The 20645-nt window shown below is 47.0% G+C and overlaps 1 protein-coding gene across 1 annotated transcript in view; it reads right to left on the bottom strand.

Moving 5' to 3' along the window:
• The window catches only part of MAN1C1 (mannosidase, alpha, class 1C, member 1), a 169919-nt gene that overhangs the window by 91377 nt on the left and 57897 nt on the right, over positions 1-20645 (bottom strand). Inside the window, exon 2 of the mRNA XM_008572164.1 lies at positions 6230-6326. Coding sequence (XP_008570386.1) covers positions 6230-6326 — 97 coding nt within the window. The remainder of the gene's footprint in view (positions 1-6229; positions 6327-20645) is intronic.

Below are 20645 nucleotides of genomic sequence, written 5' to 3'. Positions count from 1 at the left end.
GACTGCTACTTTTACTGGGTCTGTTTGCTGATTCTAAGTGCACTTTGTGACAGGAGGTAAAGGCAGCTGAAGGCGCTGAGAGATACAGAGAGCACAGCAAGATCCAGTCCCTCCCCAGCCAAATCCAGGACCAAGGGCAGCAGGGAAGAACAGGGCAGGCAGAGACTGCTGTAGGCAATTCATTCATTCCACAATATTTATCAAGAGCCTACTATGTGCCAGGCACTGTTTCTTTCCTTGGATTATAATTATTCTCATTATTATTTTTTAACAAATATAATAATGACAGCAGCTTACATTTAATGAATGCATATGGGCAGGTATGGCACCAGGTGTTTTACAAACACCAACTTATTTAATCCTTACAACTGCTGAGTGAAGTAGGTATTTTCCCCATTGTACAGATGGAGAAACTGAGGTGCACAGGGGTTAATTACTTGCCCAAGATCACATGACTAGTAAGAGGCACAGCCGGGATTCAAACTCAGGCTGGTCTGGTTCTCAAATCCATGCTCCTCTCAGTTTATCATGCTGGTGTCCAAAGACATTATTTGCAAGTGGGTGTTTTTAGGTTATTGGGCAGGGATAAAAGATTTTCTGATGGTGGAAGAAAAGTGGGAAATCTGAATCTTTTGTCTGATCCCTGAATACTCAAGTTCATGTCCAATAAATAATGATGCCTAGAGATGGGTAGCTGCAGAGCCTAGCCATGAAGCACACATCTTCCCTGGCTTTCAATGGAGACAGTGGAGCTGAAGATGCAACACACCAGCCCTGAGACCATCCCTCTGCCCCTCCGCCTCTCAGCTCTATGGCCACTGCACATGGTCACTAGGGGAGAGACCAGCATGGTAGTTTATGGCTTGGGTTTTGGAGTCCAACAGACCTGGGATTAAGTCACTGCAAGTCCTGCAACTTGCTAAGTCTCAGTTACCTCATCTGTGAAATGGGGATAAGGTAATTTATAACTTAAAAGGGATGTGAGATGGATTCAAGAGAATGCAGCTACAGTGCCTGGAGTGATGCGTGTGTAGGGAGTGGGTGGGCTCTTGGCCCTGAAATCAAATACCTCCTAAAAGACAATTTGCTCCTGTTAAAACTCTGAGAATTCCTAGTTCCTAGTGATGACCTGGCCATGAGGGCAGGCCTGTGTTTCAGCAATCTGGCTTTGGACAATTTGGCTAATCTCAGAGTGGGCAGTGCAAAGAGCAGTGGGCTGGGACTCAGGCCACCAGCACTCAAGTCCCAGTCCTACAGTTAACATGCTGTAACTACCTCCTGCAAGTCCCTTCCCCTCTCTGAGCCTCAGTTTCTCCAACTCTAAAATGAGGGGGTTGGACTCATCAATGATGATATCCCAAGACTCTGTGCCCTGTAGCAACTTCTCCCACTGCCAAGAGAGGATGAAGTTCTCACGGTTGGTCTGACTTGTTGGAAAGATGAAGGTTCATTAAGGACTTTCAAGGTTGGTCCCTTGACACCAAGTGCCCGTCCGGAAACCCTCATGTTGGCAGGAGGCTGATTTATTCCAAGGCCTTGAACCCTAACCTTCCCCTGCCTCTTTCCTGTTAAAAATTCAGGTGTAAGCTGCTTAATGAAGAAGTGGGAGGTACAATGCCTACCAAAGGGCTGCCCACCCAAGATTTCTGCCATGGTCATTTGAGGGCTGGTGGAACAGGGCAGGAGGAATCAGGGCTGGGGAAGCCCTGCAGCACTCACGTGGGTTCCTGGATCCAGGGGACATGGCATGCCCCAGGCAAGATGAGAGCAGCACACACTGTTCTGAGATCCTTGCCTCATCCTCATAGCAGCTGACGCTTGAGGAATGCTTGCTATGCGCCAGGCGTGAGGATAAACTTCACATGCATTAACTCATTTTGTTCTCAAAACAATCCTGGGAATCTTGTCTCCACTTTATAGATGGGGAAACAGAGGCTCAGAGAAGTTAAGAAACTTGCTCAAGGTCACACAGCTAGTAAGTGGCAGAGCAGCACGCAAACCCAAGCCATCTGGTCCCTGAGACCGTGCTCTTCAACTGGTTTAATATTCCCCCAAGTGCTAGAGTTAAGAAACTTGCTCAAGGTCACACAGCTAGTAAGTGGCAGAGCAGCATGCAAATCCAAGCCATCTGGTCCCTGAGACCGTGCTCTTCAACTGGTTTAATATTCCCCCAAGTGCTAGCAGCAGGTATCAACACGTGCCCCTCTTTACAGGTGTGGAAGCCGGCCTCAGTGCACTGAGCCAGCCACTTGTTTCATTGCCCCATGGCTGCTGCTTTATGGCTGGTTCCCTTACTTCCCCCTCCTTCACTCCCCAATGCATTCTTCAAACTGAAAACTTGCCTCTGTGACTTAATAGCTATAAGAGCACCCCTGATCAAGGGCCTCTCCGTGCCTGGTAGTATGGAGCTAGGCCCTTTGCATGTCTCCTCTCTAATTGTCACCACAGGACCAGGAGGTAGGGACACCCCCACCTCCACTCTGCAGCCTGAGGCCACACAGCTGCTAAGTAGCAATACAGAGGCTCCGTGCCTGGTAGTATGGAGCTAGGCCCTTTGCATGTCTCCTCTCTAATTGTCACCACAGGACCAGGAGGTAGGGATACCCCCACCTCCACTCTGCAGCCTGAGGCCACACAGCTGCTAAGTAGCAATACAGAGGCTCCACCCAGGCCCAGCTGGATGCTATCCCATATGGCCACCTCTCAGGAGAGGGGAAAGAGGTAGATATCTCTCTTGGCCTGAGCCACAAGGCAAGGAGCAGGCTGTGTCCTCTTTGCTAGTGGCCATTGGGGTCTTAGGAGTGTTTTCTGACAAGGCCTGCTGAACTGGATGTGGATAAAAAGGAAGCCACTTTGACACAATTGCTCAGGACACAAAAACTGGCATGAGACACGCCTCACTCAGAGGTCATGTCCTCAACCTGAGAACAGATTCTGGGAGGGGCATGTGGTCAGTCAGGAGGGGGATTTGATCTGCTGAAGCACCGCCCAGGGAGACCAGGCTTAACGTATCAGAGGCTCCTGTAAATCTTGGCAGAGCGAGGCACCAGAGTGAACTCACCACCCTCCCCACAAACAGCCCCGTGGGCCCCACAGCCCCATGATGAGGCTGCAGAGGCCCAGGTCCATACTGAGCATTAGGATGTGGGGGGCACTGCTCAGGGGCTCCCTGTACATCAACTCAGCCAGGTGGGCAGGGTGGGCACTGCCTGCCATCTGACCCTGCCCAAGGTGCCATGTGTGTCTGAAGGGCTCAGCCTACAGCAAGGTCAGTGATGATGGCAGTGGCCAGAGTCCAGGAATGAGGCAACCTAGCAGTTCCCCAGTCCAGAGAAAGAAGTGGTGGTGTGACCAGCTGCTTAATTCAGGCCAGCACATCTCCTTCTAGCTTGGGGAACAGTCTAGCTGCAAAGCCCCTCATGGCCCCACCCCAACTACAACCTCCCCAGGTTTCTTGAATGCCCTCAGCCCTCCTCCTCTGGGTGTGTTTTCATAAGCCTCTGTATCTAAGAGTCATTAGTGGTAACAACAATCAAAGCCAGCACTATTAACTATGGGTCAGGTGGGCCCTGGGCTGGGGGATTGGAAAAAGTCAGCCTCAGAGAGAACTGACTTGCCCAAAGTCACACAATCAGGAAGTAATAACATCTGAATTTGAACCCAGCTCAGTTGCGCTCCAGAAACAGAAGCTCAAGCCAGTGACTGTTCATGTCATTGCCTGTGATCACCTCTACTTGTTCCTCTCTCTGAGAGTACTAGACACACCCCAGAGAGGCCCAGGGAAGGGTTGCCAGTGAATGTCCTGGCAGAACTGGTGGAGCTTTCTCTGTGCCACTTACTCCTGTATCCCCAGCAGTTAGCATTGGCCAAGCATCTGTTGAGTGTTAAGTAAATCTAGACCTGGCTCTCCCTGCCCAGTGCCTGGGTCCCTGTGTACTCTCCTTTCCCAGGAGCTGGCCACCCACTGGGGCTCATCCCCGGGCTGTGGAGGGAAGGCTCTGTCTCACTGCCAGGAGTGCTGCAGCTACTGGGCAATGAGGTGCCCAGGGCCCTGCCAAGGCTGCTCCTGGGAGACAGACAACTCAGGAGACCCAAGCCCACCATGTGCTCACTGGGGCAACTGCCAACCTCAATTGTTACAACAAAAATCATAAATCACTTCTATATATGTGCACATTCACACAGTCTTTCATTTATATGCTTGTAGCAGCACCAGTATGAAGGATGAACGAACAGGGGTCCAGAGAGGTTAAGTGACTTGGACTTAGCCACACAGCTGAGGACAAAGTGAGGACTTGCATCCAGGTCTTCTGACTCCAGGTCCAGGTTCCTTCTACCATTCCAGGCAGCCCACGTTCCACCAGGCTCAGTTATTGGAACAGGACTGGAGGGTTGAGATTTAATCCCAGGTCCTAAGGAATTTTACAAAACGGGACTTGGTTTAGCCCATTCCCTCCCAGAAGTGTTTCCTGTGATGGTCTGAGCAATGTCTATGCCCATGCTGTGAAGTTTCAGAAATCAGCAGTCTCTCCCACCTCCTACCCTGACCACCATTCCCTGAATATTTGCAAACTACTTAGAGAGAAGGAGAAGGGAAGCTTTCTTGATCACATCCCTGTTTATACTAGTAGCAAAAACTCCAACAACATTGATGAGATCCCCACCAGCAATCTTTCCCCAGGGCTGACGTGGGAGTGTTGGAGAAGGTCTGTGTTCTAGGCAGGTGAAGTCGCCAGCCTCCTAAACTAGAATCCAGAGATTTCATATTTGAGGTTAAAGAAGCATCTCTCTTCCTCCCATTTGAGTCAGGAATTCCCCTCTAGGAATCTATCCTGAGACAAAATTTTATGCACAAAGATGATAATTCCTGAGTTATTTTTAATAGCAAAAAATAGGAAACAACCTTTGTCCAACATTAGCGGGATGGTTAAATGAATTATGGCTCATCCATTTCAATTTAATGTTGAAATCATTATGAACATTCTTTATGAAAAATTTAAATGACTTAGGGAACACTTATGATGTAACATTAAGCTAAAAAAAAAAGGAAAGACATAAAATTGTATATAAAGGGGAAAAAAGCATACAGAAGAAAAGAAAAGATCTGGCAGAAGTTATTTTTTTGCCTGCTTTACACTTTCTGGATATTTTACTTTCCCCCCCTACATTCCTAGGATAATCAGAAAAATAAATAAGCTACTCAAATCCACATCCCCCACAAGGGGAGTGAGTTGTCTGAACAGCCAGAAAGGTTATGACGCTGACTGGTCAGGAGGAGGAAGGTAGGTCCCTGTCACCTTCTGCATAGCACAAATGCTTCTGACAGAGGCACGCATGTGGGGGCATCCCTTCTAATTTGCCTTTAAGATTTTCCTGGGAATTTCTATCTCAGACTTGGTTCTTTCGTTCCTGACATCAGGAGCCTGCTTCTCTAAGGGGATACAGGCCATGAATTCCCCTCTCCAGCCCCACACAGCTTCTGTCTCCAGCATCTTCTCATGTGAAATGCCGGCAGCAAGGGGAGCTGACAACTTGGATGGGTGTTACTTCTGAAATCTGAGGCCATGCCAACAATAAGGCACCTTGCAGTCTCTCTCAGATGCAGAGAGAGGCTCTTAAGGCTCTAGGTTAGGAGAATCCTGTGATTGGGAGAAATCAAAGATGGCAGCAAGTGAGACTATAGATACAATGCGACAAGCTGTGGAGAAGCGGCAGCAGCATGCCACCACCCCTACCATGTGGCTGTCCTATCCGTCTTCCAAGTAGTGCGTGGGGGACCCCCACCCCCATGGCTCTATAGGCAGCACGGGTACCCAGCCTCATCAGATAAGTATTCGGTTTCTCTATGAAAACCCCCAAGACCACTTTACAGCCACTCTGAAGCGGATTTAAACTCAGTCCTCTGTGTCCTTCAGGTCTCCAAACCTCCACGGAAACAGATCTCCATCCCTCTCCATCCATACACACATTTCTAAGTCCTTCCACTCTTAAAAAAAAAAATGATAACTACACACAAAGAAGTCTGTAAGGTCAGAGAGAAGAATGGAGTCTCTCCCAGATCTAGGCCGGCTCAAAAGCACCAATAACCCAGAAGCAACACACACCCTGAAGCCCCCAAGTCTGGCGAAATAGGAATGCACTCAGGAGGTGAAAAGCCAAAAATGAAATTCCATTCGGCCACCAGGGGGCAGTGGTTTCCCCAGCGTCAAAGTGGTTTAAATCAACTCACCAAACATGTTACCCTCGTAGCCGTCTTTTGTCAGTGGACGGAGCTCGTTTTTCCCCATTGCATAACGCTTGTAGCTCTGCCAGGCAAACTGCATCATCTGCAAGAAAAAGCGGAATATGGAGAACCTCAGTGTCATGAGACACTTGGCTTTGCCCTTTGCAACAGGATTTTAAACCACATTGAAAAAATAATCTTCCAAAGTTTCCAAATTGAAGAGGGCAACTTTCTCTCATCATAATTTGATTTGTCCAGTTACAGCCACCTGGAAGAGCATTCTCCTCAGACAACTCCACGTGTCCAGGGTCTACCCACAGATTCCTTAGAGAAGACACAAAAAACACTAACTAAATTCTAGTCATCCTTTAGTGCCAAGGTGAAAAGCCACCTCTTCCATGAAGCCTTCCCTGTTTTGCTCTGGCCTAAGGTAAATCCTCTGAAGGGAAGAAAGCTAACTCTCAGTGAGTGAGTGAGTGCCTGTTATAATCTAATAGAACAACCCCCTGAGCTAGGTATTGTTAACTCCATTTTATAGACAAGGACACAGGTCAAAGACATGAAGTAACTTGCCCAATCTTACCCAGTGAGTCGCAGAGAGTGCTGGGTATTGAACCCATGCCCTCTACCCCCAAAGCCTTGCTTCTATCCTCTAAACTCACTGCACGAGTCTCTTTGAACTATTTTGTCCTACCCTGGCTGTCCCAGGCCCTAGCACCCCAGCTGGTCACTGTTATTTGTTTTTACCCTGGCTCTGGACCATAAGTTCAAGGCCAGAAACTACACTTGCCTTGCCTCAGTTTCCCCCACAGCACCCAGCACAGGGCTTGGCACACACAGGCATTGATGAGTATGGTGGACTTTGTCATCCTGTGTGCATGAGTTCTTACTATGTCAAGGCAAGGAGCATCACGCCAGCAGCTTGCTCCTGAAGCTACACTTAGACCCAGAGGCTGAGGGAGATGCCCCCCTCACTCCCTTGGACCCCAAGGTCTTCATCATTTGCCTTTACGACCCTTTTGCCTTTGCACGGCAGGCTGCAGAAGGAGCACAGCACAGCAGAGCTCTGGGGTGACCAGTGAAGGCACAGCTGAGGGACAGGTGAGTGGGGAAGCAGCCTGGGGCAGCAGGAAGAACTGCTTCTAGACCAGAGAAGCCTGGGTTCTAATCCCACGTCTGCAGCTTCCTCTGTGACTTTGGCATGAAACTAATGTCTCTGAGTCTCAGTAGCCTTGTCTGAGGCCTGCTTTAACAAGGCATCATAAGGCCTGCTGTGCCACACTCCTGGAAGGTTTGGAAGAATGTAGTGGAAGTGCCCACTTCTGACAACAAGTGATTGACAGACACTAGTTCTCCTCCCCTCTTGGCCTTCAAAACACCTGGCTGGTTCTCCAAGCCTCATCCATCCACCCCTCCTTCCACCCAGTCTATTAGTTCTTAAATGTTAACTTGCATCAAAATCACTGAGCGACTTGCTAAACCCCTCGGTGTCGGGCCCCCTCCTTGAGTTTTTGATTCAGTAGGTCTGGGAGTAGGGGCCAAGAATTTGCCTTTCTAACAAGTTCCACATGCTGCTGCTGGTCCAAGGGCTACATATGTGAACCACTGATCTATTATATTTATTTCTATTGCTCACTCACTTCCAGACACTGTCCTGCATATGTTTGCTTTCTCCTGCCATCTCCTGGTCTGTGTTCCCTTCCTCAGCACCCCTCTTTCTAGAACATTCCACCTACATTCTCCATGCTTGGCACTCCCAGTGCCCAGACTTAGAAAGCACAACAGGACAATGACCACCACTGCGCTTGATGCTGTGACCAAAAAGCACAGACCAGGAGGGCACACCTGGTCAGTCTATGGCCCAGACTCTGTGTGAATGGTTGAATAATCTAGTACCACCTCCCCATTTCACAGATGGTGAAACTGAGGCTCAGAGACGAAAAGTGGTCAGGGCAGCACAGCCAGACAGGGTGGAATCCAGCTCTCTCATCTCCCAGGGCAGCAGACCCCACCTGCATGCTTGCCTGACATGTGGCTTCCCATGCAACACACATGCAAATGTCATGACAACATGTGCCAAGTGCTTGGCATGGGTTTGAGTCCCAGTTCCATTCCTCTGTTACTTTCTACTTATCTTGAATTGGCGATAATGAAAAATAATTGCCAGGTGATGGAGTTTGGATGTGTCGTCCCCTCCAAAACTCATGTGGAAATTTGATCTCCAATGTGGCAGTGCTGGAAACTGATTGAGTCATGGGGGCAGATCCCTCATGAATAGATTCATGCTCTCCCTGGGGGAGGGGGGATTAATGAGTGAGTTCTCGTTCTATTAGTTCCCACGAGAGCTTGTTGTTTATAGGACCCTGGTGTCTCTCTCTCTCTCTCTCTCGCCATGTAATCTGCTTGTACCCGCTGGCTGCCTGCCACTTTCCGCCATGAGTAGAAGCAGCCTGTGGCCCGTGCCAGATGCAGCTGTCCCAGAATCGTGAGCCAAATAAACCTCTTTTCCTTATAAATTACCCAGTCTCAGGTATTTCTGTTATGGCAACATAAAACGGACTAAAACACCAGGTATGAGCACTTGAGGGAGACTGGCCTCCTCCCTTGGTCTCTCTTATGTGGGGGCTCCCTCTATGAAGTCAGTGTAAGGGGAGGGAGTGCAGGTGACTAGATGGGAGAGCAGCAGCAGGCTGTTAAAACATAAATGACAGCAGAAAAGAAGCAGCAGAGGTCTGGAGGGGGACTGCACCCTATCCTGAGGACTCCCCCTGCTTAGAGAGGAATGGGTGTTCAGGAGTAATTACAAGTATCACAGGTATCTACATGGTCTCAAAGGAGCTGTCACTGCAGGGATGTTTGGAACATGGTCCGTTCTCACAGTCATCCACATCAACAAGGCGAAGGATGGATTCAGAATGCAATCAGAGCTGCCTTTACATGCAGACCCTCAAACACACACGTGCCTCCCAGTTCAGGTCACAGGTGGCTCAGCTGAGGTGCTGAATGAGCAGAGGATGGGGAAAGCCCCAGCCAGGTGGTCCTATCTCTCTTCTCTCTGTCCTCTGTCACCTAAGCAAGCCAGGTGTCCAGGTGTCACCAGGTGTCCTGTCCTGTGTGCAGGCCGCAGTTTGGGCTGCAGCCATGCTGGGAACACTTCTGGCCCCTACCCTTTTCCTCCCTGCCAACTGCACATCTTCCTTCAGGTCCTAGTCAAGCCCAAGTCAGGCACCTAAATCAGACCCCAACCCCACATTCCTGATGCACAGTCTCTGCACTAAAACGTCTATACCTGAAGCTATTTGATCAGTATCCCCTCATTCACTGCTGCACGCTCCACAATTCTTCCAGGGACTGGAACATAGAAGGTGCTCTTTAAATATTTGCTGAATGAATGTAAGAACAAACAAAAAAATGGGCTCTGGAGCTTAACACATGGCTGGGAGACTTGCCATGGACCACACACATCACAGGTAAGACACATAACAGGCAAATGGGTCAGAAAGGAAGGGCTGCTGAGCAACAGAGGTACTCAGAAGGGGACACGCACATGTCTTGAGGGAGGCTGCATAGGTACACAAGTGTTCTGCTGGACAGGTAGGACTGCGAGGGGCACAAGAAGAGGATGATCCACAGAAAGGCTAATATCTTCACTCTGGAACTGGTGATAATGTTGTGGGCGATAACTGGACCTGGCTTTAGAGATGGACAGACCCTGACTTCATGTTTAGGCAGTATAAGACCTTAAAGGTCATCTAGGCCAGCTCCTGCCCCATAGGGGTTCCTTAATAGAGTATCAAGTAGTATCTCTTTAACATCCCCAGTGACAGGATGCTCCCTACCCTATCAGGCAGCCCATTCAATTGTGGAGTTTCACAAAGTTCTTTCTTAATCAGCCCAAATCTGTTTTCCTCTTTGGGCCATAGGGAAGAGAGCTCACCCCACCTCCATATTTCAGGCCTTCAGCCTTGGGCAGCCAACTCTCAAGCTGCTGGGGACTGCCTGTCGGCCAGATGAACAGCCAGCTCCTTCAATACTTCCTTTCACAACAGAGCTCTGAGTCCCTGCACACATCCACGGTGCCCTCTGAAAACAGCAGACCTGCACAACACAACGTTCTTCCAGGGGTGCTCCAAGACTTTGCCACCCACTTGTGTGGTCAGTTATTCTTTTGGTAATAAACAGAAAGCAAAGTGCAAACTCACCCTGGTTATATCTGAACCAGAACCTGTAGGTGTGGACTTGCCATTTGTCCCTAATAACTTCTATCTTGTTGAACTCTGCCTACCATTCCATGCTGTCAGGATCTTTCTGGAACCGGATCTTATTGTGCAACATGTGTGAGTCTGCCTGCTTTGGGTAATCTGCAAACTTGATGGGATTGCCATCTGTGTCTCCTGAGTTGTGGACATAAAAATTGCGAGGCTGAGGACAGAGTCAGGGAAACAGCAGCAGTGGCCCCTCTCCCGGACATGGCACTGCTCTCGTGAGTGCCACCCATCAGCAAATGAAGAATCTGCCAAGCCATCAGTACAACCCCCATTTCTCCATTTTTGTACATGAAGATATCATGAAACATGGGCTGAAATATAAAAGCACTCTGCCCTAGGACAGCTAGTACAGAAAATAGAAAAAAAAATTTTTTAAAGGAAAATAAAGGGTTGTATTGGCATGATTGTTCTTAGAGAACCCATTTTGGCTCCTACCAATCATCATTTTTTGTTCTAAATGCTTGCAAATCACTAACTTAAAAACCTATTAGTCCCACTAAGATGGCTATACTCAAAAAAATGGACAATAAAAAGTGTTGGCCAGGATGTGCAGAAGTTGGAACCTTCATAAATGGCTGGTGGGAATGAAAATGGTACAGCCACTTTGGAAAAAAGTTTGGCAAAATAAGTTAAACATGGAGTTACCATATGACCTAGTAATTCCAATACTGGGTATCTACTTGTGCAGAAGAGTAAACACAGCAGGTGTGAGACTTCTATCCTTAGGAAGACCTGCATACAAGGTTGGCCCTTGGCTGGCATCTGGGAACTTGGATTTTGCAAGTGTTGCCACCGTTCTCTATTTGATAAGGGTGGTTTACTGAACCTAGAACACTTGTACAACAACGTTGTTTATGCTGAACACCTGCTTTCCTTTGGGACTCTGGAAGTTTGGTACATGCTAAGCAGAGAGCACCTATGTGACCAGCCCCCAATAAAAACCCTGGGCAAGAGCTTCCCTGGTAAACAACACCTCAAACACTGTCACAATTCAATGCTGGAGGAATTAAGTGCATCCTTTGTGACTTCACTGGAGGAGGACTCTTAGGAAGCTTGTACCTGGTTTCCTCTGGACTTCTCCCCATGCACTTTCCCTTTGTTAATTTTGCTTTGTATCCTTTCACTGTAATAAATCACCACCATTAGCAAGACTATGCACTGAGTACTGTGAGCCCTCCTAACGAATCACTGAACTTAGGGGTGGTCTTGGGGACCCCAACAAATACCCAAGAAAAATAAAAACATATGTCTACACAAACACTTGTAACACAAATGTTCACAGCAGCACTATTTGTAATAGCCAAAAAATGGAAACAACCAACACGTCCATTGACTGACGAATGCATAGACAAAATGTGGTATATCCATACAATGGATTATTCAGCCATAAAAAGGAATGATGTACTCATACATGCTACAAAATGGATGAAACTTGAAACACTACCTAGTGTATGACTCTGTTTATATGAAATGTCCAGAATAAGAAAATCCATAGACAGAAAGTAGATTAGTGGTTGCCAGGGGCTGGGAGAAGGAAGAAATGGGGAGTAAACTGCTCATGGGTATGGAGTGTTTTTAGGGTGATAAAAATGTTCTAAAACTGATTGTGAAGATGACTATATAACTCTGTGAATATACTAAAAACCACTGAATTCTATACTTCTCGAAGGTGAATTTTATGGTATGTGAATTATATCTCAAAAAATTATTAATTTATATATTTAAAAAAAAACTATTAGTGGGAACAACTAGATATCATATGCCATGTGATATGACACAATGAAAAGGACACAACAGATTAAAAAGCAAGGACAGCCAAGCTGTGCGCACCAGAACTCAGGGTAAGAGGAGAGACCTATGGAGTGCACGAAGGCAGGAAAAGCCACAAAGAGAGAAAGAAAGGACTGCTCCAACTGTTTTGAGCCCTAACCACTTCAAGCCTGGCCCTGGTGAGCACATGGAGCAGGAGCTGGCAAAAGCTGCAGCTGTGCCCTTCGTATGAAGTTACTTGGAGGCAGCAGTGAAGAAGAGGGCCTTGGTGGCCCCCAGGCCGGCAAGACCACTAACAGGGTTCCTGCGGACCCACATAGAAGCGAGGGGCCACAGACAACTGAAAAAAGGAGCCATTCAGAGGCCAGTGAGTCATTGCAAGGGACCAGAGCATGGCCTGTCCCATGGGAAGTGTTTGGAGTGTGGGCAGTGGGGGAGATGGGCCCACAGGGGGACCATTGGGGCACAGCATGGACAGCTGATCTGCCCTCCAATCATCACAGACCCACTCAGTGGAGACTGGTCAGGAATATAGAACTGCAGGCGGTGCAGTTCACTGAAAAGACATGCCCAGACCAGAATTTCCACACAACCCAGGTGTATGGGTCTGGGGCACAGCATGGACAGCTGATCTGCCCTCCAATCATCACAGACCCACTCAGTGGAGACTGGTCAGGAATATAGAACTGCAGGGGGTGCAGTTCACTGAAAAGACATGCCCAGACCAGAATTTCCACACAACCCAGGTGTATGGGTCCTCACGAGACCCAAAAGTGCTTACAAGGTCAACAATTAAAACCTGAGCTGCACAAAAAGCCTTCCCCAGAGAATCAGCAGCAAAGCAGCAATTTAGTTCAACCACAGGACTCAAGTGCTGGTCCCCACAGAAGTCCCCCCATTTTAGAAGTAACCAAAAGACAACCAATTAGTTCCAGTGCAGAGTTTAGTGATGGAGGTAGCTAATAATCCAACACAGAACTGAAAGTAAAACTAAAAACCCCACAGATCAGAGACAAAGTTCTGATGTTAACCAGTAAATGTCTACCACCACCAAAGAACACCTATAAAATCTAGAAGGACTGGAAGCCCCCTGGGCTCCCGAGCCAGGGTGGGAGGGCCAAGGGCCTCAGCCACACACCCCAATGTCCACATCCAGCCCAGCTATGACCACTGAGTCGTGGCTGGAAGTGCTCCGGACTCCCAAGCCGGGCTGGGGGTGCTGAGGGCCTCAGCCATGCACCCCCATGTCCACGTCCAGCACAGCGATGACCACAGAGACACTGCCAGAAGCACCCTGGGCTCCCAGGGGGCTGAGGGCCTCAGCCACACTCCCCCAAAGTCCACATCCAGCCCAGCCATGACCAAGCCACTGCCAGAAGCTCCCTGGGCTCCCCTGCTGGAATGAGAGGGGTGCCATGGGCCATGACCACGCCCCTCCTTCCTCCTCCTCCCACTCTATCCCCCTCCCCTTTCCCCCCTCCCACTCCCCCCAACTGCTCACAACATCTTAGAATGTAAAAAAAATAATAAATCAATTAAAAAATAATAATTGTTCCTGAGGGTGAAAAGTAATACATACTTCTAGTAGAAACTTAAATATATTTCACAAAGAGATAAGAGAATTTAAAAAATAACAGTCCTACCACCTGAGCTAACCTCCGCTTACATTCTTTTGTGTCTCCCTCCTTTGTAGATTGTTTGCACAACAGAAAACACACTTTACGATTTGTAAAATATTCCTTTCCCCTACTTAGAATTATTTTGACAAATCATTAAACATTCTTCATATGCATCAATTTGAATCAAGGTACAATATTCCATTTTATTAATATGCCATAATTAATGTAATAAAAATCCACCATTGTTGGAAAACAAAAAGGAGGAAAAAACACTACTTCACTGATTTTCCTGCCAAAAAATTCATAACCTGAACCGAATCATGCAGAAACATCTGACGAACCCAAACTGAGGTACACCTACAGCATCTCTTCAAAAACATCAAGGTCATGAAAGAAAAGGAAAGATGAGGAACTACCACACTGGGAACTTGGATTTCATGAGTGTTCCCCCGTCTTCTAATTGATAAGTGTGGTTTACTGAACCTAGACTGTTTATACAAACAATGTGGCTTACGCTGAACACCTGCTTTCCTTTGGGAGTCTGGAATTCTCCCTGCAGTGACTAAAGAGACAGGAACTAAATGCAATATGAAATCTTGAATTGAATCCTAGAGCAGAAACAACCACAATTATTATTATTGCTTTAAAGATTATTGAGACAACTGACAATCCGAATGGGGTACAGGGATCAGATAGTAGTATCATGTCCATTTTCAGACTGTAAGGCTTTTACTTTGGTTATGTAAAAAAGTGTCACCATCTTTTTGGAAATACACATGAAGTATTTAGAGGTAACTATGTTTGCAACTTACTCTGAAATGGTTCAGAAAACAATAACGTATGTGTACATACGTGTGTGTGTGTGTGTGTGTGTGTGTCTAAAGAGTAAATGAGTGAAAGAGAGAGAGAAAGCAAATGGTAAAATGTTACAATCTGGGTGAAGGTAAATGTGAGATCTTTGTTAGATTTTTGCAATTCTTCTACAAATCTAAAATTATTTAGAAAACAGCAACATATTTAGGGAATTTTGCTAGAGGTTGATGTCATTTTTTTTTTTTTTTTTTTTTGTCTTTTTCCGTGTCCGGCAACGGATCGCAACCCTCAGTGTCGCCCCCGTACTGGACCGGGACCGGCAACGGGATTGCAACTCTCGGCGCTGCCCCCACGCCTTGCTCAGCCAGTGAGCGGGAACCGGTCTGTATGTGGGATCCGAACCCTCGGGCGGGAGCGCCGCCACGCTTCCCAAGCGGCGCACTATCCAGTGCGTCACCGGGCCGGCCCCGAGGTTGATGTCATTTTCACCCAAATTTATACATACAGAATTCCGGGGGGGGGGTTTCCCCTCACTTTTTATAAATTGTAACAAAACGTGCCTACTGCCATTCTCCCTGCAGTTCCTCTGACCCCACAGTTCCTAAAGGCCTGGCTGGGTCTTCATGTCCACCTCACAAGCCCGTCCCCCCACTCTGGCCAGAAGATGGAACTTAGCAAACAAATTAAGAACTAGCAATTCTGGTTTCTCTTTTCATAATTATATCACTATGTTCAAATGAGGTGTCTATCCTTATTCTGTTCTTCCTATTCCAGAAAACGTTAAAAGGCCCCTTCGTGGTTCTAAGCATTTTCCAGAAGTCTCAGCTCGATTCGGGGTTCAGCCCCTCAGGACCTCTTTGCCCATTTTTGGGTCACTCCTTTCTCTTGAGCTCAGTTCTGTGCCCCCTACTTATCTCCTCTGCATATATCCTTTCAGATAATTTTTAAAAATAAGGTTGACATCTATCTCAATGTAGCAAAGGTTTACCCGCTCGCTGAAGAAAATCAGACAGAAGGAAAACGGTCACCCCTCCCTCAACATGAGCCTCCACTCCCATTTCAATGCCTTTCTTTCCAGTCTTTTTCCACCCATACATCTTTGTTTCTTCCCATGATTATGATATAAACATTTCCATTTCATTACAGAGGCTTTGTAAACATTATTTTTAATAGCTATATAATAGCCTAGCAAGTAGGTTCATCATGATTTACTTAATCTTTCTCCTTTATAATTAGACATTTTGATGATTTCTAGTTCAGGGGTATTGTAAATAATGCTACAGTGAACATCTTTGTGCACAAAATATTTCAAATAATTCCCTTAGACCAGAGTCTCTAAGAAATTGCTAGGAAAAAAATTAAAAGTTATTAATATGTGTGTGCCCTTTTAAAGGTTATAGTCAGACAGCTTGTTTTGCCCACCACTGTGCAAAACTTGATGAATAGGAAAGTGTATAACAATTTTGTGACAATATGGTAAAGTAGTTCACTTGGAGACAGAAAAATAACAATCATTATTACATTTGGGTGGCTCTTGCATACTTTAACTCAGATTTTTTTCCCATTTAGAAATAATTACACAAGGACTAAATAAAGTATGAGATGTAAAGTAATAACCAGATATTAAAAATTGTGTTTTCAAATGTTTAGTGATGGGCAAAAATGCTTATTATATAATATTAAGTGGAAAAGTAGAATACCAAATTATAGTATGAAACTCACTGGTCTGTCTATGTAAGAGTGTTTAAAAAAAAGACTGGGAGGAAATACACCAAAATGTAGACTGTGGTTATGTATGATAGTGAGAAGTTTAGTGATGTTTACTTTTTTTTCTTCTTGTTGACCTATATTTTCTGAATTTTTAAATTTTCCACAATGAATATCTAGAAGCATTTGTAATGTAAAAAATAAAGGTTGTTAAAATGAAAAACAAAAAGAAAAAATGGTACAGTGCTACCCTTACGTCAAAGGGAGTGCTTGAGTGGTTGGCCCTGGGATGGATGGAATGAGCTGGGTTCTGATATAAAGAGGAAGGTCTGTAGAGCAGGGAGGCAGAGAGAAGGTCATGCTGCAGGAAAAGCAACATAAATGGAAGCACAGATCCAGAATTCCAGAGTCAGTAGAATGTCAGGGCCAGAGACACCATCCATTCCCAAAACCATATTTTACAATAACTATGTGAGACACAGAGAACGGAAGAGACCTGCCACAGCCAGGACACAGAAGTTGACAGCATTGGGAGGATTGTGTCCCCAAGAAAATGGGCCCAGACAGGGAAGCGGCTGACTGGGGCAACCTAAGCTACAGCAAGAGATACTCAGGACAGACTCAGTAAGAAGACTGTAAGAATCGAGAGACATGAGACCTAAATACCAGGAACAATTGTACCTCTGCCCCCACTAGGTTCTAGAAATACACAACAGGCAATCATCGTTTGTGTGTGTGCCCATGCTAGAGATAAGGGCAGCTCTAGGTGGTCCCTGGAAGCCCCTCCCTTCCAGCAATCTGTGATTTTTAGATTCAAAGAACACCTAACAACAGATCATAGAGCTGTCCCTTCACTCAAGTCCTGTGAAGGCAGAAAACAAAGCTCCAATGACAGACAGGCAGAGCAAGTGGAGCTGAATCTGGAGACACCTCTTCAGCTCTTTCTCAAAAGGTGTTCTCATCTCCCTGAAAAATTAAGATGACAGGAAATCTTAAAATGAAAAATATTTACTAGTTTGAGGCAGACGTTACTATTTTGTTTAAGACTCTCTTTCTACCTGTCTCAGACCTCAAGAATTCTTTCCTGCAGAAAAGCAATGAGAATCCTCTGTGTCATCCAGGCACAGATGCCCACCCAGCTGAGGAGCCCCCAGAACGACAGAACCAAGACATAAAGGATGTATTTGAGGAGGGGAGGAAATGGGGGTGCTGTGGGGGGGCTGGCCGAACTCCTCGAGAGTAGAAAACAGAAAGTTTGCATTGGAAAGGTCTTTGGGAGGCAGTTGAGGAGGAAGGGGGTGAGCACGGAAATAGTGAGACATATCCCCCCCTTTTAAAAATAACACACACACACACACACACACACACACACACACACGTATGGCACTGACCCAGAACCACAGTTGCTGTGTCTCAAAGCTGCCAAAAGGGAAATGGATTTTCCCAGTCATTAAAGACAAACACTCACACCATGACGCACAGCCTTATTGACATCTCCCAGCAGTGACACCTGGCCTCATTTGCAGGGGCCAAGTGGGAAAGGATTTGGTCTCTAATGATCCTGGGATCTAATGACTACACAGATAGATTAGAAAATTGGAGTTTCCCCCCTCCCCCACTTTCAGCATGGCCCAAGGAAGCAGCTGACAGCTTGGTACCTGAAAACTATTCACATAAGATTTCTTCATCCACCCCCATCCATCGGTGCCACACAAAATGATCTGACTGCTGACTGCTGATGAGGCACCCGCGAATACACATGGCCCCTGGTCTATCGGACAGAAGCGGGTCACAGGCAGGGTTTGGTTGCACTGCGCTGGAGAGGGTGGGGAGTAGTGGAGGTGCTGCCTCCAGCCCTCTCACTTCTGGACTTGCATGAGCTATTGAAAGGGAATGTAGGAAATGAAAATGTGAAATGACTCCTGAGCTGTCTGAGGTCCAGACAGCTCTCCCACATCCTGCCCGTGGGATTCAGATTTGAGCATCTCAGAAATCTTACCCCGTCTATAGCTGTTCTATGGCACCATGGTTGAGAGTGTGGCCCTGGAGGCTGACAGAGCCCTGCTGCTCAAAGTGTGGTCCAGGGACCAGCAGTTGGGTGTGCCCAGGGAGCCTGCTGGAAATGCAGCATCTCAAGCCCCACACCTGACCTGCTGAATCAGAATCAGAGTATTAACAAGATGATTCAAATGCACACTAAAGTTTGAGAGGCTGCTATAGGGCTCTGCTACCAACTGGCTGTGTGGCCTTGAGCAAATGACTTACCCTCTCTGAGTCAGTTTCTTCATGTGTAAAAGGACAGGAATATTTCATCCTTATAATAACTCTGAGAGTAAATAAGATAACATATGTAAAGGGAGTAGCACAGTGGCTAGTACATAATATGCACTCAATAAAAAGCAGCATACAGTGCCTGCTATGCTCTTAATTTACCCATAGAGTATCGTTCCATTCCCTTCTCTTTGCACCATCCTAATCCAAACTTCTCACATCTCTCCATGGGACTCCTGCAGAAGCCTCCTAACTAGCCAGCTATTCTCTGGCCTCCTACACTGTTCTCCACACTGTAGCCAGAGGGATTATTTGAAATGCAAATTTATTCATGTCTCCGCTCAACTCCCCCCACACACTTAAACACTTCCATGGGGTATAGAGATCAAACTCTTTTATGTGGCCCATCAAGCCCTGCAGAGTCCCACCCCCTCATGCCTCCAGTCAGCTTGTCTTCCCCGTCTCTGCCCCAGCCACTGGAGCTTTCTTTCCTCAGTTCCTCAAAGCACCATACCTCCCCCTGCCACAGGGCCTTTGCATATGATGCTGCCTCTCCTCAGACCACTCCTCCCTCCTCTCTTTGGTGAATTCCACTCATCTCTCAGCTTAGTTGCCACTTCCTAGAGAAGCCTTTCCTGGCCTCCTGGATCAGGTTGAATCCCCCTATCACACAGGATTATTGAAGTCAAAATTTTACATTAATCATGTGATTAATTCGTATTTACCTCCACAAGAACATAGGCTCCGTGAGGCTCTGTTGGCTCCATTGCTCATTATTGCTTCCTGGCACCTAGCAGAGTAGCTGGCACATTCGGGCTCTCCACAAATATATGTTGACTAAATGTCTAAGGATGGGGTCAGCACAGGGGAAGCCCCCTTGGGCTGCTCATGTCATGAGGACCATGGAGAAAGGGGGATGCCTGAGACAGAAACACCCACGTGTTTATGTGTTAATGCCCAGTGGCTTTATTTGATTCAACAAGGACCTACCAAAGGCCCAGGGAATAGCTCCCACTGTGAGGTCACAAGGAACAGCAAGGATAGGCAAGACACTTTCCTAGTGAGGTACCTGATGATCTTGGTGCAAAGACTGCAGACAAAAGCAGCTGGATGCCGAAGGTCCCAAGACCCAGGAGCAAACCTGAGCCCCGCCACTGCATTTAAACCACTGCATTTAAATGGTCCCCCCCACTCCTCTATGCTATGCATACCAGGTGTCAGGTGGGGGCAGGGAGACAGGGTGTGGGGACAAAGATGAGTGGGAAGACCTCGGCTCACCTGCAAGTGAAATTCCAACAGGAAATTGCTCAACAAGGCTTGTTTGAAGAAACGTGGTATAAAACCCGCCCACGTGCACTTATCGGTTATCTCCACCATTTCCAAAGTGCTTTGCCTTCCTTGTTTGACCCTATGATCACCTGTGAGTCAGGCAAGGTGGGGGTCATCCCCCTGCCATTTTACAGAAAAAGGAACTGCACTTCTACATGCAGACACTTAAAGAGTGTACCATGTGCCGAGCGCCCTGGGAAGTGCTTCCGTGTACATTAGCACGCGCAGTTTTCACCACAATCCGGGAGGCCACCTGGAGGAGGAGGTAAGCATGACAATTAAAAGCCTGGCTTTGGGGCCGACCCGTGGCTCACTCGGGGGAGTGCGGTGCTGATAATACCAAGGCCACGGGTTCGGATCCCATATAGGGATGGCCGGTTGCTCACTGGGTGAGCGTGGTGCTGACAACACCAAGTCAAGGGTTAAGATCCCCTTACCGGTCATCTTTAAAAAAAAAAAAAAAAAAAGCCTGGCTTTGGATCCCAGCTCTACTCAGCTGTGTGTCCTTGGGCAAGATACTTAACCTCTGTGTCTCAATTTTGTCGTCTGTTTAAAAACAATGATCTGTTATATTACACTTATCAGGTGTTTTCCATGAGGCATCAGTGCTTACCTATATATTAACTCATTTAATCATCACACTAA

Source organism: Galeopterus variegatus, unplaced genomic scaffold (assembly GCF_000696425.1).
Source record: "Galeopterus variegatus unplaced genomic scaffold, G_variegatus-3.0.2 Scaffold761, whole genome shotgun sequence".
NCBI lineage: Eukaryota > Metazoa > Chordata > Mammalia > Dermoptera > Cynocephalidae > Galeopterus > Galeopterus variegatus.
Note: the sequence above shows the minus strand (reverse complement) of the source record. Positions and strands in the feature narration are given on the sequence as shown.